At 41.0% G+C, this 23469-nt stretch overlaps 1 protein-coding gene and 1 long non-coding RNA gene across 4 annotated transcripts in view; one reads left to right on the top strand and one right to left on the bottom strand.

Annotated features, from left to right (window-relative positions):
- The first annotated feature begins 202 nt into the window (after nucleotides 1–202).
- LOC146690815 (uncharacterized) lies at nucleotides 203–23300 on the top strand. Its single transcript, XR_014915494.1, has 4 exons — nucleotides 203–334; nucleotides 9567–9677; nucleotides 21406–21881; nucleotides 23242–23300. It is a non-coding gene; the product is annotated as an uncharacterized LOC146690815 (long non-coding RNA).
- LOC146690813 (FERM, ARHGEF and pleckstrin domain-containing protein 1) overlaps nucleotides 12977–23469 on the bottom strand; it is a 57732-nt gene continuing 47239 nt past the window's right edge. The window contains exons 16-27 of one of the 3 annotated variants that reach the window (XM_085433925.1): nucleotides 23271–23404; nucleotides 21962–22043; nucleotides 21638–21875; nucleotides 21419–21549; nucleotides 21267–21335; nucleotides 20826–20915; nucleotides 20154–20236; nucleotides 19473–19585; nucleotides 19100–19332; nucleotides 15548–15655; nucleotides 13810–13961; nucleotides 12977–13724 (exon numbers count right to left, since the gene is read on the bottom strand). In XM_085433925.1, coding sequence (XP_085290051.1) covers nucleotides 13646–13724; nucleotides 13810–13961; nucleotides 15548–15655; nucleotides 19100–19332; nucleotides 19473–19585; nucleotides 20154–20236; nucleotides 20826–20915; nucleotides 21267–21335; nucleotides 21419–21549; nucleotides 21638–21875; nucleotides 21962–22043; nucleotides 23271–23404 — 1512 coding nt within the window. In that variant the 3' untranslated portion in view covers nucleotides 12977–13645. Of the gene's footprint in view, nucleotides 13725–13809; nucleotides 13962–15547; nucleotides 15656–16539; nucleotides 16677–19099; nucleotides 19333–19472; nucleotides 19586–20153; nucleotides 20237–20825; nucleotides 20916–21266; nucleotides 21336–21418; nucleotides 21550–21637; nucleotides 21876–21961; nucleotides 22044–23270; nucleotides 23405–23469 lie in introns of all 3 variants that reach the window. The other 2 variants (XM_085433926.1, XM_085433927.1) reach the window with 2 other exon arrangements.

Here is a 23469-nt window from a genome sequence, read left to right as displayed (position 1 = left end):
ATCGATATTGAACCGTTCGATACAGTGCTTTCGGTTCGGTACGCATATGTATCAAACAATACAACATTTGTAATTTATTTTATCAACTTTCCTTCTGACGATGCTGTCTGTGTTGAGCACTCAGTGAATCTGCGTTCGACTACTCCGCCTAGGCTGCACTGTCGAGCGCAGATCCACTGAGCGCTCAACACAGACAGCATAGTCAGAAGGAAGAGCGCAGGGCAAGCTAGCAAGACAGAAGTTAAGCTCTCCTTGCAACATGGACCTCCCCCACCCTCATTCAGATCTGGCGTTTGGAATTATTTTGGTTTTCATGTGACGTATGACCCTGAAGGTAAGCGAGTCATGGACTAAAGTAAAACAATATGTTGGATGTGCCATGCAATGCTCAATTACATGGGTGGGAACTAGTGTGTTAGCGCAGTTAGCTCGTTAACGTGTTGGCCGTCTAGCCCCATGCACGGGGCGATCGGCGGTAGCTCGTTAACGGAGATTTGCCGTGTTGTGGCGTTAAGGTCATTTCAACGAGATTAACATAAAAGCACTAGTGGGAACACAACGAATATGACTGCACATTTACGCCGACATCATCCTAGTGCAAAGACAAAAACAACAAGCATGCTACTAACTTTAGCCGAGTCATTTAGACAGCTGTTAGCACGTGATTCTCCTTATGCTGCTGAGAATATAGCCCAGAAGAAGCGGATAGTATAGCTTTTATTTTGGAAAGAGCCATTTTTCTGTAATAAACTCTCTTTTCCAAAGATGAGTGATTCCTCAATCAGATACAGGGCTCGCAAAATCGCTAGCCCGACGTCCTGGGGCTAGAGATTTTTCCAGTCGGGCTACCAAAATCTATCTCTGCCCTGCCCATCGGCCTATCGTAGGAAGGAAAAATATATGTCAATGCTTTTGCATTCTTTCGGAAATGTAGCTGGGTAATTATGTCATTGACATCGGTGAGCCACTGTCAATATGTGACATATTGAAATCGCGTTTGACTTTGCGCTTGTTTTTTGCTTTCACTTTGCAATCGCGTGAACTGTGTATAGAGAGAGCGACAGTACTGATTGGTGAGTGACGATAATTTGCGCACCAATTCCTCTGACATTGTCTTATTAATCGTTAGCTTACTATGCAAACATGACAAGTGAAATCTCCCGCAGCAAGCTTAAACATGTGAGAGGTTGATCGCGCAGAGAATCGCTGAGCTTATGTGAGTGCGTGTGTAAAAGCAGCAGGATTTATATTTCAGTTCTGCTGAGCCAAATAAGACAGGTCAGGGTGAAGAAGTGACAGCCAAAGAAAAGCTTACCACAAAACGGAGAAGTTATGACAAATCAGACTATAAGGCAAAAAGAAAGTGCAGCTTTATGGTTTCATGGACAAAATAATTTCTGTGGCTGCGATATGATGAGCTAAATAACCAGGGGTGCACATAAGTGGTCTGCAGGTGCGCATTCGCTGTCAAAATAAAAAAAACACGCACAAGGGTTAGGGTTAAATTTAAAGACTGTACTTTTGAGTTAAAATATATATTTATAATTTTAATAAATGACAAATTAAAAAGGCATGAACATTTTATTTCGTATCGAAAAAATATCGAACCGTGACACTAAAGCATCGAACCGAACCGTGAATTTTGCGTATCGTTGCACCCCTAATATATATATATATATATATATATATATATATATATATATATATATATATATATATATATATATATATATATATATATATATATATATATATATATATATATATATATATATATATATATATATATATATATATATAAATAAATAATACCTTATAAAATGGTAAGGTATAAAAGGTAAGGTGAAAACCGTGCCCTAAAACCATCTTCCCCTGCTCCGCCCTCTGTAGGTTGCATCCCTCCCCCTCACTATCCCACTCTGGCCTACACTGTGTCCAAGCGAGGAATGCTAGCTATGCAGTCGGCCTGGTGAAAAGTCATTATAGTTCATCCCCTCTGGCTGGCAGGTCCCATCCACACAGTGGAAAATGCTATAAGAGTGAATTCTGAGAACTTAGACTTGGTTTAATTAAGCTAACAGCAGGCACTATAGGAGGGAGGGGGAAATCATTGGCGATGGCTCACTTTAACTACATGTTAAGGTGCCTCTAAGCTTCATCTATTTGCCCAGCTGATGACACCTATGAGCCAGAACAACTTTCAGGGAAATCCCACATGAACAATAACATCAGAAGCAACTTTCACTTTCATCAGCGTAGTCACATAACAATTAAATATAGACACAGAGCAAGAATCTTTTGTAGTTTCCTCACACACGTCACAGGAATATCCATCGTCATTTTGACTCCAGTTGAGAGAAAAAAAAATTGCTGTCCAGTCTGACTGAAGTGGTTTTGAATTGCAAGGGCCAGAACAAGCTCATCCTCTCCATTTATAGTTAATTTATACAGTCATAGATCTGAATCAGTACAGGAAACCAGCTTTTGTATTTGCTAATTATGTGCTAATCCATCCCTTTGTGAAACACAATATCTGCCCTCAGCTGATCCGAGTGTGATGGGAGGTCACTCTCAGGCAGAGCGGACTCTTTGCTTGACACTAGGCATGAGTGATAAAACAGACAGGTGTGAAAAGAAAGCAAAAAGTAGATGCTTCTATTTTAAGTAATTCTACTGACTGGATAACTTTTTAAGACAACAATACATTGGATGACAACAGTGACATAAGACTATAGAGTTTTATAGAGAGTTTCAGTTCACTGTTTGGTTGAAAATTTACATTTTCTGGCCCAGACAGCCAAACAGTACGCTGGATTACAGCATTGTTTACCTGCTGTAGTATACCTGCTCAGAACCAAACAGCAGACAGATCATTTAGCTATTAGCTGGGACATACTGGAGTCATTAGCTGTTAGGAGCTGGAACTGATAGAGACTAAAATCTGAGCCACATAACATTATTACATTAAAAACTGAACTTATCACCTGTCAAGTAAACACACTATATAGACAACAGACTACTGTAAGTTGTTACTTTAGTTACTGGTCAAATAGCTCCACTAAAAACCACAAATGTTGACCTCGTGGTGACTCCAGAACAAGTCAAGAGAAAGCCATTAACATCTATACATGAGTCCATATAAACCCATCAGCTTTTATCAAGATGTTTTAGTTAGAAAAGACATGAGTTTCCAGACTAATAGACTCAGTTTCTCCATCCCTATGACTACTAGCACTCAAAAATACAAGTTTTTAAAACCTTACCAAGCAGAATACGTTAAACTTTGAGTCAACTCCACGCTTCAAAACCTCCAAACCATTTACTTTACTTTCAATTTCCATTGATTCAGAAAAGAAAAAAGTGGAGTGTTATTCTGCAGTGCACCCTTCTTGGCTGGCTACAACAGACACGTTCCCACAATGAAGAGTTAATGGTCAGCTGCATTAAAAGATGGGAGGGAAACATCACTTTTATAGGCAAACCATGAGGGGGATAGAGACTAAATCCTCACAAAAAAGAAACATGCAGGGTCTTAAAATGAAATTTGCCAGTCATTAGTCTGCTCTTTCTAGACATTTTCCATGAGCCAACACGGACGTGTTAGTCTATAGTCACGGGAGTTGTCGTGCTTTCAGGATTTAATCCAATGAGCTTAATCTGTAGGCCTGTGCCTGCACGCAGAGGGTGACAGTTTTGCCTTAGGGGTTTTAGGCTGGACTAGGATCACCTCTCTGCTCTGCTCGGCCTGTTGCAAAACTAATGAATAAGTGATGGTGGCCTCAAGAGTATCCATACGCCAGATACATTTTCTCATTCACTTACTCCAGTGTGGGCTGAGCCATGTAAAGACTTGTTTGTAATGGTGCCATTCATACAAGTGTTAGGCCAACAAAGACTACTTCTCAGGGCTCTGATGGAGGGGAGGCTAAACGAGAAAGCATTTGAATCGACTGTCGTTAGAAATGTGGGTCTATTCTTAGAAGATAACTGTATGCATTAGAGAGAACGACAGATTTAGAGCAAATACTAAAATAAGAATCTACATTTTGTGAGTAATGTGAGATGTAGGATTAGGCACAGGAGTGCTGATATGTCTTAACTGTCCTAGTTCATGAGTTAGGGCTGCAGGTATATTTGGAGAAAGTAAAACTTCAACTGGACGATCCTTCTAGATTTCTGGGATGTAGAATTCATCCCAAGAGGACAATGCAGAAAAATACATGCCTGTGCTAAAATCTTTCCATTTAGAAGTTTGCGTAACAGACAAAGAGTCAGCATCAGGTTGATAGCGTGGCTAAAATTGGAGGACATCATGTTGCAAACACTTATTTTAAGGTGTGTTCGCACATCGCTAAAGATACAAAACAACCTTTGCATATTTGTACGATGCATAAACAACAAACTCTGTTCCATTCATTCAAATCCATTTCCTTATTAGATTAGAGATGAAGATGGCAAATTTGCTGCCAGCGTAGAACAGGAAGAAAAACTAGATTAACAACATAATGATGACTGAGGGAAGTTTGTGTTCGCCAGCTGCATTGAGGTGTGTGCCCTGCTAGCTTAAAAATAGCAACCTTAATGGCCTGGAGGATGGAAGCAGAGCAATACTCTCGTTGATTGCCAAGCTGTTGCTGAACAGCTCTCAACAGTAAGATGGGAGAGCAGCCTGGATTCAGACAGATGTGAAATCACCCCCCCCCCCCAAAAAAAAAAAAAAAAAAAAAAAAAAAAAATCACTTCAGCAGAACCTTAACTGGAAAAACTTCCAAAAATAGAAACAGATGAGTAGGAATGCCTCCATCATTGCCTTTTGCATTATGAATGATAGAAGTGTTTACAAAAAGGCCATTTGGGTGAATTGGGGGGAAACAAGTCCCAGAGTGCTGCTATGCTCTTGCTAACAGGAAAACACCCACTGGCCAGGCTCTTCAGCAGGCTCTTTCTGTTATGGTAACCTCTCGTGTGCTCCAAAACAGCTCTGCTCTATCAGGCAGAACACTCAGACAGAGTGGGCGGTTTAATGCTGAGCCCTGCCCAGCACTTCTGCTCAGCCCAAGTACAGGAAACTGGCTCTATCTAGGAAAAGTTAGGCCTCTGCTCTCCCACCAGAATATGAAGGACGGGAAGTTATGGGCACTTCCCGCTCAGGCAGGATGAAGGATTTTGGAGAGTGAGTTCAGGGGGCTAGTAAGTGTTATTCACTTATGAAAAATGTAGATCTGTGTACATGCAATATACTGGGTATGTGTGAATTCTGCTTAAGCATCCATCCGCCCATTCTCTGCTACTTATTCTTTTCAGGGTCGCGGAGGGGGCTGGAGCCTATCTTCAACCATTCGCACTTACATTCACACCTACATTTACACTTATGGACAATTTAGACTTTCCAATGTACCTATCCCCACTAACTGCATGGAGGAAGAAGGAGTGCTGCCACTCTGCTTAAGCGACTGAGGTAAAAATCACGAGATTACAGATTTCAGAGTACACAGATTTGTTAAAGCAGTAAAGAATGCCCTCGTTTTCACACCGAGCCAAGAAATCATTAAGTAATTTCACGGTGTGACCACGATTGATATTTTGGGATTCATTTCTGGCTCTAACTTAATATTTAACACTTACTTTGACATGCGGTTAAAGTACACTGTCAATTCGTGCCCGTGACATGTAATTCGTTTTCATTTGCACTGGAACAAAATCTGTCTGTCTGGCCTGTGGATCATTTGAGTTGGCTTTGCTACTGCAATATTTATGTGAACTAACCGGAGTAGCCCTAGCTTGAATGGAGGAAATCCTTTATATTTTTTTGACTGAGTGCTTTATATTCTCCCCAAAATTTCTATGCTCAGTTGAGGATTTCTCAAGCTTCCCACACTTAACTGCAAAAGCCCCGAGTGGCAAATCTGGTTTGGATTATAATCACAACTGCCAAGAGACGTGCCAAAATCCAGGCAGACAAATTTCACAGTGAGTCTGATGGGCGTGTTTTATTATTTTTTATTTTATTTTGCACTTTTCTTAAAAGCCTCCATTCCACAAGTCATCCATCACCGCCTATAAATGGTTCTGGTGGAGGTTTGAATCCTGCGTGGATACTGTACAGAAAGTTGTATTAGCACACCTGGAACACCAGCTTAAAACTCTTTAGTGCATTTAGTATGACTATAGAAAATAAAATGTAGGTGATTGAACTTAATATGTGAAAGCAGAAACAAAGAGCTGTATCCAAGATACTCAAGAAATAAAATGCCCAGAAAATCTGAAAAATATACAGAAAATGCCACACTGCCTATTTTCAAAACCTGTAGCCAGTGAGGACAACCAATGACTTTCAGACAACAAAATTAAAACAATGACAGAAGGAAACTTTCTGCAAAGAACATGAGATCATTCAGTGTTTTTCCATTTCGCATAACAAATACATAACAAAGCTGTATTTACATAATAAATAAATGCAGCTGCTAGCCAGAGACGGGCCCAGTAGTTCGACAGGGTTGCTTAATAGTTTAAAAGTTATCGTACCTTTTATGCACAACTTTAAGCAATGACATAATTTAAACTGGTAGGCACAAAATATTAAGACCATAAGCAATTTTACCATCACTAAACATTTCTAGTTCCACTCTTAAATTCAAGTTTTCAATTTTTTGCGATTTTAAAATCTGTCACATGGCTCAAAAGTTACAAGTCTAAACCCATTTAAATTTGTGGTGCTAACGTGCTCAAGAAAAATAAGTAAATCTTCTTTTTTTGCCTGATGACAGGATATTTAAAATGTTTTTCAGCCACTTAAGCGTCATCCAGTTATTTGACTCCATAAACGCACATGTATGATACAAAACTAGCTTATCCACGAAACACAGTAAGTATATACAGGTTTTAGCCAAAGCTCAGTTAAGACCAAAAGCTGGCTCGCTATGATTAATCGGTGTGGCAAGATAACCAAAAGACCTGCACCAATAAGACCATACCAAAAGCTAAAGTTTCATGATGCCCATGCAGACCTATCAACACCTCTCCAGTTTCAACAAAAACTGCCTTTCATGAAGGAAGCTTCACTGTGCAGTATTTTTATAGTAAGATTCAGAGATGTCACTATGGTGTGAACTCTGAGGCAGCACAGGGATCTCTGCTTCTTATGAACTAGAAACACTCTTAGGTGTTTTAAAGTTCAACAGGAATTGGGGAATTTGGCGCCAAACAGCATCATAGTTTTCAGTTTGTCTAATCTGGAGCAAATGGGAATGAGACTCTTAATGGGTGCAGTGGTTACTAAAGCAGTCTCATGTATTATTGACCCATCTGCTCTCCAATCTCTACCCCCCAGGTTTTGCTTTCGCAGGGTACCATTTACCAACGGGGCAGCAGAAGCAGCTTATGTGCACTTTTACTCTGATACCAGTGCTCCTTATAGAGGTAGACAGAGCAGGAACTGCACGGGCAGGTCAAGCTGCTTAGGCCTCGCAACACAACGCGGTAATCTTCTGACTGGCTCGGTGCTACAGCCTATGTGACAGCCAGCATCTGCTCCAAGGAGACAAAACATAGCAGACTGATTACTTTCTTTTCTACTGATTTGATGAACTCAGATAATGAGCTGATTAATGATTGCGGAGCTTTAACCTTAAATTCGTCTCATTGCGGTTCCAGCCTCTCAAGCACATTTTTTGGCAAACTGAATGGCTAACAAATCCAGCTTCCCTGCATGACAGAACATGTTTTTTTCATGGCAAAAGATCCAAACACGGAGAAATAAATTCTCTGACACATTTGTATTGTTTGAAAAATAGCCCTACTTAGAGTAACACACCCATCTAAGGTATTTCTGGAATTTCCACATCTTGGGAAAATTTACAGACTCTTAAAAAAAAGCTAAAGAGGAGAGGTGTGCAGGTGTGGCCCAGAGGGCTGACAAAAGCAGATTATTGTACAGTTTTCATTCACAGTTGGAAGAGAGTCAGCAATGCCATCATCAAGACATTTAACACTGCAGCTTCTATGCAGGCTCTTATTACTTGCAAGCTTTGCCTTAAGGAAAGACAATCTAAAAATGTTGCTTTTTACACTATACAGAAACACGAATCTCAAACGACAGGAAAGCAGTCTACCTGCCAAACAGCCTAAGGGGCACCTAAACTATCCAAGTTGCTGACTTGAAAGAGGGAGAGCTGCATTGTTGAAATGGTTGTTCTCCTTAAAATGGCAACACCTTCTCTACAACTGGGGATAAGACTGATAAAATCTCTTATGCTTAATTCCAAAAGCACTATTCTATAGAGCGACACGTGCATTCTGGTGATAGTTATACATGTTAATGCTCGTCTTTGCAGAGCATAAATGACAGCCCCACTTTCCCCTCTGGTTGTAGAGCTGCGTACGCACTGGCTATAGACGGCTAATAGCATCACTCCCACATAATGACACCCATCTGGTGTACAGCTCCCTCGGGTCAGGCACATAGCAGGAACACTGAGGATCTGAGTATATCACCATTAGGTGACAGGCAATTGGGACTATTGATTACACTTACACAACTGCCCCCCTAGCTGCTTCGTACACTGTATACACTAACTAAACATTTCCATCAATTTGCCATGGATTTATGGTACACTAATCAGCCAATACGTTAACTACACTATACTCTAGCTCTGCGTAGCACGAAGACAGTGGGGCAAAGCGCAGTACTAGTTAAAATAAATATAAAGTTGGTGACAGCAATCATGGAGCCAATGACGTCCTCAGCATGCCTAAAGTGTGAAGAAACAGAGGGCTCAGCTGAGGGCTCCGGGGTACTGCAAGTGTGTCTCCACTCAAACAGAAAAACAGTGTCTGTCTGCACGAAAGCGCACTAATTGTTAGTGAAAGATACAGCACTGCCCACTTGAGTCCAAAACATGGCTAACAAACATCCACAATCAGTGGATATGCAAGTCCTCTACAGTACATTATAATATGTTTCCAGGCTTTTAAACATGCAGCAACATTTACGCGTGAAAACATCATTATGGCTTCATGCAGGATGGGTGACAACAACCACAAGCTTTCCTTTATGTGCTTGAAAACAGATCCCTCCATTCCTGCTGTGGTATTTACATGTTTTATGGAGGAATTAATTACAAGCTGCGTGGACAGTGGTCTTGTGTGCAGTCGCATTCTTATCCCACTGAGAAGCTTCAGCAAACACTTGAACTCCAAGTTGCAGCCATGCATTCATGTCTAAAAAGGTCATATACAAAGGGCTGGAGTCTACGAGATGGCAGGTACTAGTTTTGAAATGATATTAAAGTTGTCTCGGGCAACCGCAAAACAAATTCCCCCACAGAGTTTCTACAAGTTACTTCAGTCTTCCTCGAGCATGTTGATTTCCCAACACGCATTCTTCTATCCACTTCTCCTCTCCTCCCTTAGGCGTCCCTGGCAGTGCACCAGAGTGAGGATGAATAAATAATATGAAGGTGTGGTTGGATGTCTGGGATCGTGACTCAGGATTCCATTTCCCTGACAGAAAGCCTGGACGGTGTACGTTTCAGTTGCCTAGCAGCTTTTTTTTTTTTTTTTTCCAGGAAAGCTGGAACAATCAGACGGAGCACCAAACACCGAACGCACTCTGGACACAACAAAAGGGTCAACTCCTTTATCCAAGATGAGCTCTGAGGAAAACTGATACCGAGCAGGTAGGCTTCAGGTCCTCGTCACCCAGATGTTGTCACTGTCACTGGACACTTTATATGTGTCTGAAGCATGAAATTGGAGCCTCGTGCTTTCCTTTGTGAAGCCGTATTATGTCATCTCGGTGCAGCCCTGTGAAGTGATCCCCTCATTGACACACAGGACTTTGAACGTGCACTGATTCTCTACAGACTCTAGGAAAGGAATGACATACATGTCTGAGCCTAATAAAGACAACATTCTTCTGTAATGTTGAACACCTTGCAAACGCCTATTGTCTATTTTGCAAAACCTACCTATAAATACAAATCACTTCATTACTCCACGTTTGTTTTTGTGGCTGTTGTTTTATTTCACTTTCATTCATTTCCAGTCCTACATTTAAGTGGGAGATCCTTTGATTCATTCTATGCTCTCATGTATATGTGATAATGTTTCCCTTGGTCTTTAAATGTATATTTGGACTGGTAATCTATCTGCTTTAACTGGAAAGCTCGTTGAGTCAGCACTTCATTCAAAAAAATTCCAAACGGAAGTGACCGATTACATTTTTCTGTCACCCATATCTTCATTCATTAAAAAAATAAATAAAAAAATGCCACCCCCTGGCCACACACACCCACCCGTTCATAATGCCCACGTGCTCTAACTCAGCTGGTCTGAAGTCAACAGGGTGAGAATGAAAGTGAAGGATTTAAAGATTGCCAGCATTCATGATGAGCTCCAAATGTTTTGTGTAAAATGCAAACAGGAGGAAGCTGAAAACGTTGTTTGTTTTAAATATATATTATGATTTATAATCAACAGTCTACCAAATATTGTTCAAAGCTGTGTGGGAGCCTGTTACCCATATCACTCCAAGTGTGTCAGGGGTATACTTAAACCTTAATTATATCACCCTAAAAGGCACGCGTAGTCCTGCTCAACTGATCTGAAGTCAGTTATTTTCTCCAAAAACGTGTGCGTAAGAAAAAGCAGGTCTCTCATTGCTCCATAAAGTTTTAATAGACACTGATGACAGTGAGCGTTGTGGCGCAGAGGAGTGGGAGTTAAGGTGAGTACTTACGACCAGCACCGACGTCCTCACCACCTCCGAGACACTTTGCCTGAGTTCAGCAGCGGTGCCAGGTTTACCCAGACCCCGCGTAAATTTCCTGGTCTCCGGATGCACCGGAGTGGCCATCGCTACGCGTCCCTTGGGATTAATTACCGTCCAATCCACGCGTTTTATCAACAGTTTACAGGAAACTCATCATCGGCTTATCCGCGCCTTCGACCGCCGCTAGTGCGCACCACGAGTTTGAAGTTGGGTCATGTTGTGGTGTGGCCGCTGGTACGACGCTCCTATTCCTCGATTCAGTTTTCGTTCTTGAAAATCAACACATGCCGCATCGCTCCGGAACTCTGCCTTCTCTTATCGGGTATTGTTGACACAATAAAGTGTCCCCTTGAGTAGCGTTTCATTGGCCGTCCATCGCCAGGCAAGAGATGTATAATCTGTTTTCTCCCTTGCGTACTCCGCCTCTTACCGGCTTGAAGTCCTGCCCACTTGCTGTGTGTGTGTAAGCTGGTGGGCCTGGACTTTGGACTGCGTGCAGTTACAGTATGAATGACTGGATCAATGCTTCCCCATTACCACAAAAATCACAACCGTGGCGAACAAGCCTCTGGAGTGTCATCACAACATTCCTCTTTTGTGACACCGGAAACTGGCCTTTAAAACAGTATCAAACGGTACTGTTTTAAAGGCCATTTTTCCAAAGCTACTACAAAAAACAGATTATATTGAAAATAACTGAACTGGTTCAGTGACACACTATAAAAGACTGAATTTATGTACTACTTGTGAGTTAAAAACAAAAAGAGTACTCCCAAGTACTTGTATAGAAGCCTTCTAGCTGCACTTTTCATCTGATTATCTTTATTTTAATTTTTTACCCAAATTATTATATCTATCTAAAAGTAAAGTAATAACTAAAACTGGGAAATGATATTTTATTTAACTGAAAAAAGACCATCCTTTAAAAGAAGCTGACTAAAGTATACCGTGTGCTTATATAAAACTAAAATGAAAATCCTTAAATTGTGTTTACGTTTAGTTTATGTCAATGTGGTCAAGTTTGTCAACACATGTAGGATCAGGGACTTTGGTGCATATGCTTTTTTGTAAGGGTTGGTATAGTAATCATTACCATAAACCTGTTTAATGAGCAAATCTCCCCAGCAAACCAAATGAAAACAAAACAAAAACTCAAAATGAAATAAAAATAGAAAGTATAATAACTTTAACTTTACCTCCATTGGCCTTTTAAAACTATTGTCCACTACCTTTATTTACCATGTAGCAATTTAAACGGTGAAGCCTTACCTTTAACTAACAATTTCAGCTTTTAGCTATCAGTTTATGAATTGCTAAGATAAAGAGCTAAACGTATTAACGTAATTTAATCCCATCCTTCAATTGCTTATTCACGTCCTTTCAGGTTTCCAGTTACATTTGTTTGCTAATATTACAGCAAAACCTTCTAGCAGTTGCTATTTAGCTAACACCGTTAGCCATTTTGTAAGCTATTTTAGCTATTTTACTATTAAAAATAACTGTATTGATTTTTGCTGCCATTTTCTACGCCTTATAGATTACTTTAACTTCATTGTTAACTTTTCTGTTCATATCTCTTCAAGTCCGCTCAGTCACAGTTAAGCTAATCTTTGGCTAACTCCCTGTGCGGTAGTTATTTGTTAGCCCTGGATGGGAGTCACAGCTGATAGCAGTGTATCCTCCCCACAAAGAGTACAGGACAGAAGGGACACTGTGCAGTGATGGCTTGACTGAGAAAGCTTTCTTGGTCAGTGATGCCATCTGCAGGCCACAGCCAACAGAGCCATAAACACACTGCACATCTTCTTTTTACCTACTGAAAATCACCCCTGCCTCTGTACTGGAAAAAATACACAGAACTCGCAACAATCCGAGTTTGAGTACGGTATGTTTTTTTTTTATTGCTTTCATTTCCAAAGAGCTCTCTGCTGTCTGGAAAAAACGCTGCAATTCTAGGCAGAACTGAGGTTTTCCATCTCATATACTTCACTGCAAAACCCTGTCAAATGCATATTTCCATTCATTCAGACCCATAAACAGATCTGTGTTTATATGGGGAGGCAGCCTAGTTTTGTGAGGGCAACGTCGCTTGGAACTGAAAGTTTCTGTTTTGTTTTGCACATAATCCTTAAAGCTTTCAATTACACTTGCCATCATAACGCAGCGATTATGAGCACATCTCACATTTTCTCACACAACTGAATGGGAACTTCAGAGTTAATTTATATATATGCATATATATATATAAAAAAGCAGAACTCTGTGATTGGAATCATACAACAAATTTCAGCAAATAGAACATTTACTTCACTTAAAACGGCATCAGTGGTGATGGCAGCCACCCCTGGCCACAATGTCGAGGTTTACGTCAATAATACGACAAAATAATTTCATTTCCTTCTTTTTGTGCTGGGCCAAGCGTGGTCAGAGCATCAGCTGTTAAAGGGTGACCGTTTTCCTAGAATGAACACGTAGACAAAATGTTTATGACAATGCAGTGAGAGTTTAACTATCTAAGAAAGAATACTGAATATCTAGTATCAATGTGTTCCTGCATTTAAAAACAACCGATGACAAACATGTAAAACCAGAAATAGAGGAAGTGGTTCAGACCATTAGAAAACAGTATAAAATGACATCCTTAAAAAGAGGTTTCAGAGTTGAGAGTAAAAATGCCAAAAATGCAGTCTCTGATGCAGTCTAAACCAGCGGACATGTCACCATTAAAGCATTAAAAAGCACCAAATGTGCATGGACACATGTACAAATGTCCCAGATATGCGTAGAAAAGAAAAGCAAAGAGTCCGGAGTGGGACAGGACGGGCGGATGCCACCCGAAGGAGAAAGGGTATGGAAACTAGGTGAGCCAACTCATTAAGCGTGGGTCTCTTTGCCGTTCAGACCACGAGCTCGACTTGAGGGGACAGTAGCGCTGCGGATGACCTCCATCCACCTAAAGGGCAGAGAAAGGGCTTTTTAATCAGTCCTTGAAACATAGAGGATGAAAGAAAACTTTTAAAAGATGACACATTTGGTACCTCTCGAATGTGTATTCACTCTCTGATCGGAAGTAGTAGACGTGGGACTTGAAATGCAGCTTGAAGACATAGTCCTTGTGGATGTTTTCGGACTCAGAGGGGACGGTGACCGAGTAACCGAGCAGTGGAAGGCTGGCCAATGGGTAATCATCCTAGAGAGGGGGAAAAACAAAAGTGATTTAAATAATTTGGATTATATCCTGTAAATAATTTCAAAAGGAATCAACAGACTGAGTAACAGACATCAAAAATGTAGATGGGGCAAAATATGACACAATCCCTTCCATAATAATGCAATCATGTCATCCCTCTGGTGGTTTTCCAGAGGGATCCAATGAGGCTTGCTGTGAGAAAATACTGAAGAACAAATGAGTAATTAATCATATACACAAAGGACAAGCTTAGATTTTTATAGAACTCTGCTCTAAATCCACGTGGGCCTGGCATTGCATTATTTAGTATCAAAAGCAATGCTATACTTTTTGTTTTTTATACCCTTTTTGCTGAAAGTGCACATTTTGTAAAGATCTGTTCGTGTAAAGCAAACAAATTTGACAGCTAGTCTAAACTTGGGTGAATCGAGTGTTCTAGTTTCTGAACTAATGCAGCTTTAGCTTTGGTGTAAGTGTGGTTTTGGCATCTTCATTCGCTTGTATGGTCTGTTAAATGGGCTGGTCCTTCTGTAGTGCTTGTCTGCTCTACTTGAGCAGAAAACATGTGTCTGATGTCTCATCCACCCATTCACACAAGCACCTTTTTCTACACCTAAGTGCTTTCTATAAATCTGTTTCTAAAGACAAAGGGGGACTGTGGTTTTGAGATTGTGGCCCCCAAATTGTGAAACCCAAAACTTAAGAACCACCTGTTCAGGCTTGCTCCTACTTAGCTTTATGTAATTATACTATTTTAATTGTTGTATCTTATTCTTTGTGATTTTTTTTGTTCAGTTACATGCATTTATGGTTCGATGCCTGGCTGCTACAGCCCGCCCTCAGGCATCACCAAAGCCATCCACATGAGATATTTTTAAATTATTTCCTCGTCTGCTTTCTGGAAAAAAAGCATACTAGCAGCAGCCAGTGGCTCCCTTCAGCCTTATACTATGGTATCAATTTTAAAAACTTAGCAGCATCCTTATCAAATTATTGCATTCACAAGATTTTCAGAAATCTTGACCTCTAACCTTGAGGTTGAGGTCACTGGGGGTTGAATTCCTCCGAGAGTTTTAGCAGACACACTTATGGTATCAATTTGAAAGTCCTACGTGTTGTCACCCGCCCGCCCGGCAGGGTAACGACAATAGCCCATCAACGACACAACGCTGAGGGGTAGTAATGGAAAAGCTCCACTGCTGTCTTTCACCTTTACTGGAAGGTGCACAAGTCTCCATTGCAGAGCATTGACAGCATATTTTACAAGTCTTTTCAACTCAAACGTGTGCAGCACATTTAATTTTCTTGCAACTGTTCCATAAATTTTGGTTTTCCACATAATTTGTGCTAACTTCATGAGCCTTTAATACACAGAGGGAGTGTTTGTTTCTATAAAGTTTAGGAGTGGCATTATTTTTCTTGAAATTCACAGTATGAAATACGGCATGGGAAAACGCATTTACCTCAAATATGGCACACAGATTCGATATTTCACACTGAGATCTGATGCTTTCAAGACCAGTCGAGGGAGCGCACCACCATCCTCATAGTCAAACAACAGGACTTTGAGAGCGTGTACTCCTTACCTGGTGAGACTTGTAGAAAAACAGGCTGAAGTTGGTGAAGACAACCCAGAGCTTCTGCCAGCCGTTGCTGTTCTTGAACTTCCTTAGTAAGTTTCCTGATAGCTGATTCTACAAAGAGAAAAACAAGCCTGATTCTGACGCTTTGAAAGCCATCCATATCTCACTATTAGTGCAACACTCGTGAAATTTAACTTCTACCTGCACTTTCAAACATGCAATCAAGCTACTTTGTCTACTTTTCTAAAGAGGCTTCATTTTACTAGGTATAGCTTCCAACATGATCTGATGTCGTTGTGTTGGTGCTGTTCTCAGATCAACAAAACGAATGTTGCCTCAGGTTCAACATTGCAAGTGACCAATCACATTGTACTGATGTCATAGCTTTGCGATTGCACCATCACACCACAAACCACATCGTAACGCTAACCCCATAACCTTAACCCCCAACCATGAGCAGGTCTTTTCCAAATCGCAATGCTATGACATCATAAAAATGCGATTGGTCAGATGCAATGTTGATCCTGGACAAACACCAACACGAGGAGATCAGATATACTAAAGGTTCCCGCCCTAATCTGACACACACAGCGTGTTCAAATTCGTTCATTTAAATGAATTAGACACACTCAAATAATGATTAAACACACTGAAGCCTGCATAATTATTCCTCCTCTTCACACTGACCATTAGCAGACAGTCTGTTCCCATTTTGCCTGTAGTATGTAAGAGCGAGCATGTCTAGTTGGGAATCACTGGTTTAAAAGAATAACTATAAGGCAGGAAGGAAAAATCACAGTTTTGGCCCCTCTGCAATAAATTATGCTTAATTAAAGTCTTTAATAGTGGTGTTAATACCATAATATTTCACTATGTCGCTATGAGGTATTACTACAACTTTAATTTCAATTTCCTCTCTATAAATCTTGCTTCCTGCGATACAGTTCAAATAAAACATAAACACAGGGCCTCTCCTGTCTGCCTGGCTCCTTTACCTCTAGACTCCTGCAGGATTCACTAAAGGAGAGGCTCTGAACACGGTACCAGCAGATAACAGACAGAGGCACTGGTCCCTGGCCACTCGGGGGCCCCACCAGGGGGGTCTTATTCTCACTGACTGGACTAGGCTCCTCTACCACGCAGGAATGCACAGACGTATGGGGGAAAGAAAGACAGACAGACAGAGAGAGAGAAAAAAAACAGACAGGGAGGGAAGGAGGGACAGAAACACAGAGACTGAGTAGGTGAAACACAGGCATGCAGTGGCAGGGGTTAACACTCAGGCCGACGGTGTGTCCAGGCAAGGCTGTGAAGAGGACATTGTTACAACTACAGAGGAAGAGCAGAACTAGATCAGGACACAGCTGGGTTTTAGGAAGGCTACATCCCAAAACAGGATCCGTTCTGTTAATGTGAATGAGGACGTTTAGCACATCTACGTACTGCTCTCTCTCTCTATTTATAGACGGTTAGAGTTGCCGGGAAGAGAAGAAAAAGGACAAAACAACTCAGGAAAGCCACAGTTTGGAGTTTAGATCAGGACATCACATTGGCTACTGCCAAAAGAAGGAAACGTGAGAACAGTAACCTCCTCGAGGCTGTAAATGAAGTAATCCAACAGTAACTCGTAAAAATAATTCAATGAATAAAAACTCCCCATACACAAAAGATCAGAAGCAGATCGGTTTAAAAGCACTGTGTGGAGGATTTGTTGACTAGCAGTGGTACAGCTGAGTCATGTTTTCACAAACACTGACTGATCCATGGAGTTTGCTTTGATGCAAATGCATGAGGAACCTTATGCATAAGGGTAGCGTCACATCACATCCTGTCACTGGTTTCACACTATTCCATCGACAGACAGCTGTTTGCGTGAATTTTACGGAAGAGGATTAGGGCCACTGGAAAAAAACAAAAAGCGGGCACGTCTTTTTTTCTTTTCCAGAATTCTGAGAAAAAAAAGTCAGAATTCTGAACTTAAAGTCAGAATTCTGACTTTTTCATCAGAATTATTTTTTCTCAGAATTCTGAGAAAAAAGTCAGAATTCTGAGAAAAAAGTCAGAATTCTGACTCGGAATTTTTCTCAGAACTCTCAAAAAAAGTAGAATTCTGAGAAAAAATAATCCTGATGAAAAAGTCAGAATTCTGAGAAAAAAGTCAGAATTCTGACTCGGAATTTTTCTCAGAACTCTCAAAAAAAGTAGAATTCTGAGAAAAAATAATCCTGATGAAAAAGTCAGAATTCTGAGAAAAAAGTCAGAATTCTGACTCAGAATTTTTCTCAGAACTCTCAAAAAAAGTAGAATTCTGAGAAAAAATAATCCTGATGAAAAAGTCAGAATTCTGAGAAAAAAGTCAGAATTCTGACTCAGAATTTTTCTCAGAACTCTCAAAACAAGTAGAATTCTGAGAAAAAATAATCCTGATGAAAAAGTCAGAATTCTGAGAAAAAAGCTAGAATTCTGAGATTAAAGTCAGAATTCTGACTTTTTCATCAGAATTTAAAAAAAATTTCAGAATTCTGACTTTAATCTCAGAATTTATTGAACTTAGAATTCTGAGCTTAAAGTCAGAATAATGACTTTTTTCTCAGAATTCTGGAAAAGAGGGGAAAAAAAAAGATGTGCCCACTGCCCCCCAGTGGCCCTAATCCTCTTCTGTAGAATTTAGAAAAAAAGAATGCACAATTTAAAAAAAATTAGGGCAGTCTTAATCCACAAGTTTATAGTTAAACTTATAGTACTGACCCTAAAGAAATGTTTCTAAATCTGCAGCTTCACTTGGCTTGATGGTGACTTATGGTGAATTTGAGCTAAATGTGGTAGTTTGCAACTAGCTGTCATTATAAAAGAGCATGTGGCATTTAAGGACACAGATACCTACTGGAAGACTGAATTTTTAGATCTGACAGTGTGGATGGCTACAAGGAGGAATCCAAACGAGCCATAATGTTGCTTTGTATCTGCTTAATGTGTAAATAAGAAACTGTCGCTGACTATTTTGCCTTCATCAAAACAAAAACAAAAATAAATTAATTATAATTTTCAAAGTGCTGCTCCAAAGTGGTCAATTATACTTTCACAAACCGCTTTATTGCGATTACGTTTGATGTGTTTATTTGCCTTCAGAGCTGCCTTCATTTTTTCATGGCATGGACTAAACAAGGCGCTGAAACATTCCTCAGTAATTTTAGTCCACATTAATAGGATCCCTTCACAGTGCACCTTTAAAAACTCACTTGTGTTTCTTATTTCAAGAGCAAACAAACTTCTTTCATTATTTGTTCCAATCAAACTTGTTTCTGATTTAATAATAAGTGTTGTGACATTTAAAAAAGAGTGACCCTTGCTAATCTTGTTTAAAAACAAAAAAAGCATTAATGCTCCAGCTGAATTAGTAGTTAATGGGATATAGCAACCTGTTAAGCAGCTTAAGGGGGATACTGTTCCCACTGAAAGATCATCAAAGTGAATTCAGATACAGCACACACTCAGAAACAGAGAAAGAAAACAGCGGGGCAGGAGGAGGGGGGCAGGTCTGAGGTGGGCTGATACCTCCACGGCTATGCTAAAGTCCACCATTGACACGCTGGTGTTCCTGTGCCAGCACACGTGCACCATGGTGTTACCACGGTGAGGCGTGGGCTTCTCCAATGACACGTGGGGAGCTGTCATGTCGTCCTCGGACTCTGCCTCCACCGAGGAGTCCTCTGGGCATTCTGGGAAAGTCAGGAGGTTGTTACTGCTAGACAATGAGCAGGATGATGAAAGAGGGGGAAGGAGAGGCGCTAAAACACAGACAGCGTCAGACCAATCAAAAATCAGCATGTATCTGGGAATTCACATGATGTGTCTCTTAACAGTTAACGCTGCTTCATCACAAAGTCAAGCTTCTCACATTCAGCTGTGTGGCTTCGTACTAACTTACTGTTGTCTGTCAGGCTGCTGGTCAGCAGCTCAGATGAAGGCCCGTTGCTGGTTTTTGCCATTTCTATCGCCATCTTTACGTCCTCCATCCACTTGTCCATCTCTACCAAAGAACTGGAGGAAAAAACACACAAATGGACAGAATGCTGAACAAAACAAGCACAAAGAGTCGCAGCAGGGTAGGCCCGGTGGTCAGAAATAGTCTGGTTAGCCCAGCCAAATGTTCCTCTTAAATAACAGTAAAACATGAACCATCTGTTTATTGAGGCAAAGCGAATCAGTTAAACATCTGAGGGCGGGAAAAGCATGAACTCACGTTGTTGTTGACTGCATGCTTTATGAATTGAATTTATTTTTATCTTCCAAGTATACTTTCTTATACTGTTAGCTTATGTTTATTTGATTTAACAAAAAAAAGAAATATGCAGATGAGTTTTTAGTAGCTTTTCTGAGTAACCTGCCATCCTCCTCTCAGGGGGCAACATCCCTCTGTTAGAGGGTAAAGCAACAGACTCTGTGTAGCCAAAGAGGCTAAAAGGGAAAAGACTGAAAATCACAATTTTATGAGCTCACTGTAACTAAAAGTAGATGCTTTTAAAGATGTAACTCAACGGCATCTAAAATATTTTTAAAAACCTGCCACTTTAGGTTCAAGGTGCAAGGTGTTTGCTGGCAATCGTACCTAGCTGCTACTACTACGGACTGCCGTTGCCCAACCAATGTGAAGGCATGAGGTACACCCCACTCATCCTCACTCTCTCTGATCTGGAAGAAGAACACAGAGACACAGAAAAGACATTAGAGAGCTGCAGTATCTAGGACAGCAAAGACCAAAATAGGCAGAAAAGGAGGGAAGGCGGGAGGGTGGATGAAAAGGAAGCGAGAGAGAAGCAAACGTGTAGCTGTCCTGAAAATATGTGTGTATGTGTGTGTGTGTTCCTGTCTACCTATCTTTGTGAGGCCCGAAATCTGCATTCTACCATACTTGTGAGAACCAACAGTCACTTGTGAGGACAAACACGGGTCCTCACAAATTTGAAGGCCTTTTTCAGGCTCAAAATATTGTTTTGGTGTCAAGGTTACAATTAGGTTATGGTTAGGTATTAGGGTAAGGGTTAGGGTTAGACATTCATTTTTAATGGTTAGGGTTAGGGTAAGGTGCTAGGAAAACCACTATGTCAATGAAGGTCCTCACTAAGATAGCTGAACGAGCTTGTGTGTGTGTGTGTGTGTGTGTGTGTGTGTGTGTGTGTGTGTGTGTGTGCTAGAGTGGGGGCAGATGTTCTCTAGTAATGACAAACTGGTGACAGCCGCTCCAACGCCCTGTGTTCTTCTGAGAGACAACGGCACTTACTGTCATGCCATGGAGCGGCAGCTGCCCGTGCACTTTGAACTGATTCGTCGCCGTCATCCCTCGACTTGTGTATAAAATGACGTCATCAAACTATTGCAAAAGAGGCAGAGGAGGACACGTTAGCTAAAAATCCTAAGAACAAATTAACAACTCGGTGGCATTAAAAACCAAAACTTAACACTGATATCCTGCACACACAAACGCTTCTCTTCATGCTTATGCAACCAAATCAAATACTCGTGTAAAACACTAAGGCCGCCAAAGTTCAAAGCAACATCTGCTACGTTCCCCTGCTTGAACCTTTGCGGTTGCACTAAATCTGCCAACACCATCTCAGTAATGCATAGCCGGGCAGGATAAAAGCATGATTATCATTTCTGCTGAGATCAGTCAGCTAAATAATTCGATTAGTGATATGAGATGAAGAAAGTGGGACGTTACCAGGAAAAACATTCGCTGCTGCAGCCCTTTTCCAGACAGTTTACTGAGGCAGCCCAACCTGATGAACTCCTGAGGAAAGAAATCATTTGTCACAAAATCTAAACAGAAACAAAAAGTTAAACAAATCTCTCTCCTGTAGATTTCAAACGCACCCGACCAGGAACAACAAGATTGTCGACACCAATCAAATCCTTCTTCAGCTCCAGAAGTTTCTGCAAGTTCTCCATCTTGATTAGGCTTCCCTGAAGCTGGTCCACCACCTCAGACACATCAGCTAGAGCAGCTGGACACCAACCAGAGGCAAGAGATCGTTACAGATGCTCCGTTACACCAAAACACTGAAATATGCTTCTGTGAACTGAGTGTAACACCTCTGCAATCCCTGAAGTCCACATGAGTAGCTGGGTAATGTTTGCACAGGCGCTCCAGGATCTGCTTGTAGTGAATGAGGCGGTGCAAAGGCCGCAGAATAAAGACGTTGAGGGGAATGTAGCAGACCTTTTGCAGCTCGAAGTCTCTGCAGAGACCCTCCAACCTTCGGGACGCCTTGCACGCCTTCTCAAGCTCCAGCAGGATTTCAGACTGCTTACTCAGGTTTGCTGTCAGGGGCTGCAGGTAAGACTTGTTATCCACGAACAGTCGTGATTTTCTCTAATTAAACACGTATAGAAGTTTAACAAAAAGTCACAGCTCACCTTCAAACCCTGAAGGTTCTTCAACAGGACATCTCCAATGCGCTGGTAGTCTCCCTTAATGTGTGCATTAGAGCGTCCTTCCCTTAAAAGAGAAAGACAGCAGTCCCTTTTAAGCAATGTCTCCTAATCAGTGGTTACTATTGGAGCTTATTTCCTGTTTAGCTTGCAAAATCTTCTTTAAAATATATGAAGAATTGCGTCGCTTTATGATGGTTCAGAAAATACAGCTTTCTTAAAAAACTATTTCTATAACCTTTTTGTGTAATGTCCCAAATGTTCTTGCATATTCATGTGTGTTTGCCGCTCTGCTCATGTGTAAATTTTCATTTGCTGTACTTGTTGCCAGCTTTTCTTTTCTTTTTTTATTCATTGATTTATTTTCCTGTGTGAAGCTTATTGTAATATCTGCCTCGCTTTGAGCTACATGAATAAATATTATTATCGTTGTGGACAGCGGATGAGCCGGGTAAGCTACATGAAAGCACTTTAATCTCACTGACTATTCAGTCACACTGCGTTCAAGAATAATTCCAATGAAGTTGGAATGGACGCGTTTAACTTCAAGAAACACCAGCAGGTGTCTCCCTTGAGCATCAGATTCCCCATGTAGGATTCATGAGGAATGGGGCTGCCATTACTGGACTTGGTCAGACTAGTTATTAATTTAATGTTAACGTTTTAGCAGGGAATTTAGGGGGAATATCTCAGTCTGTAAAATGCATCCTACTGCTCTTATGAAAGACGACTTTCTCATCATATTCTTAACAACCAAGGTCCATATCTAGTACAGTATTTGAATATGCAAAGCTGCAAAAAAAGAAAGACAAATGTAGGGGTGGATAATTTGCATATGCATTTGAATGTGGGTCTTATCAGCCGAGTAAAGCACACTATCACTTTCTGCTTTAATTTGGAGCTCTAATCAGTGTGACTAGATACAGGAGACTTTGAAATAAAAATCACGGACTGTAGTTAATGGCCATAAATTTTAACAGCTTTATGCGTCACTTTCTCCGTGTCTGTGAAAAAGTCAGTGTGTACTAGATAAAGCACAATCATTAAGGAGATCAGAGGGCATACACCTACAAACCAGAATAAAGGCAGGCTGTGGTGCAGCATGACTGTTGCTATGGCGATTGTAGCTCCTTGGGTCATCTAAAGGGACCGGACCGCCCTCTTGGGCTAAATGCCAGCAAAACTCATTAAAAATGGGGAAGGAAGTTGTTTTAAATTGAACCGTAACCCCCGACACATCACCGGGCTTGTTCCTGACCCTGCAGGAAATATCTGGAAGTGAAATGAGCCTCACCACAGTGCCAGCCTCTGCTCCACCTCCCTGAGAAAACCTGTGTGGAACTTGTGCAGAGGCTCAAAGGTGGAGAAGATGGCGTCCTTCAGGGAGTCCGGAGTTGCCTCATCTTGTCCCACGGCACTCTGGAAAGACTGGTATCACGGATACATGCATACAGTGATCTTTCAAGCCATTTAACGAGGGAAATACAGTTTAA

This window comes from Copadichromis virginalis, linkage group LG16 (assembly GCF_057382275.1).
Source record: "Copadichromis virginalis isolate Kocher_CV1m ecotype Utaka linkage group LG16, C_Virginalis_male_GT1.1, whole genome shotgun sequence".
Classification (NCBI taxonomy): domain Eukaryota; kingdom Metazoa; phylum Chordata; class Actinopteri; order Cichliformes; family Cichlidae; genus Copadichromis; species Copadichromis virginalis.
This window is presented reverse-complemented; position numbering and strand designations above follow the sequence as displayed.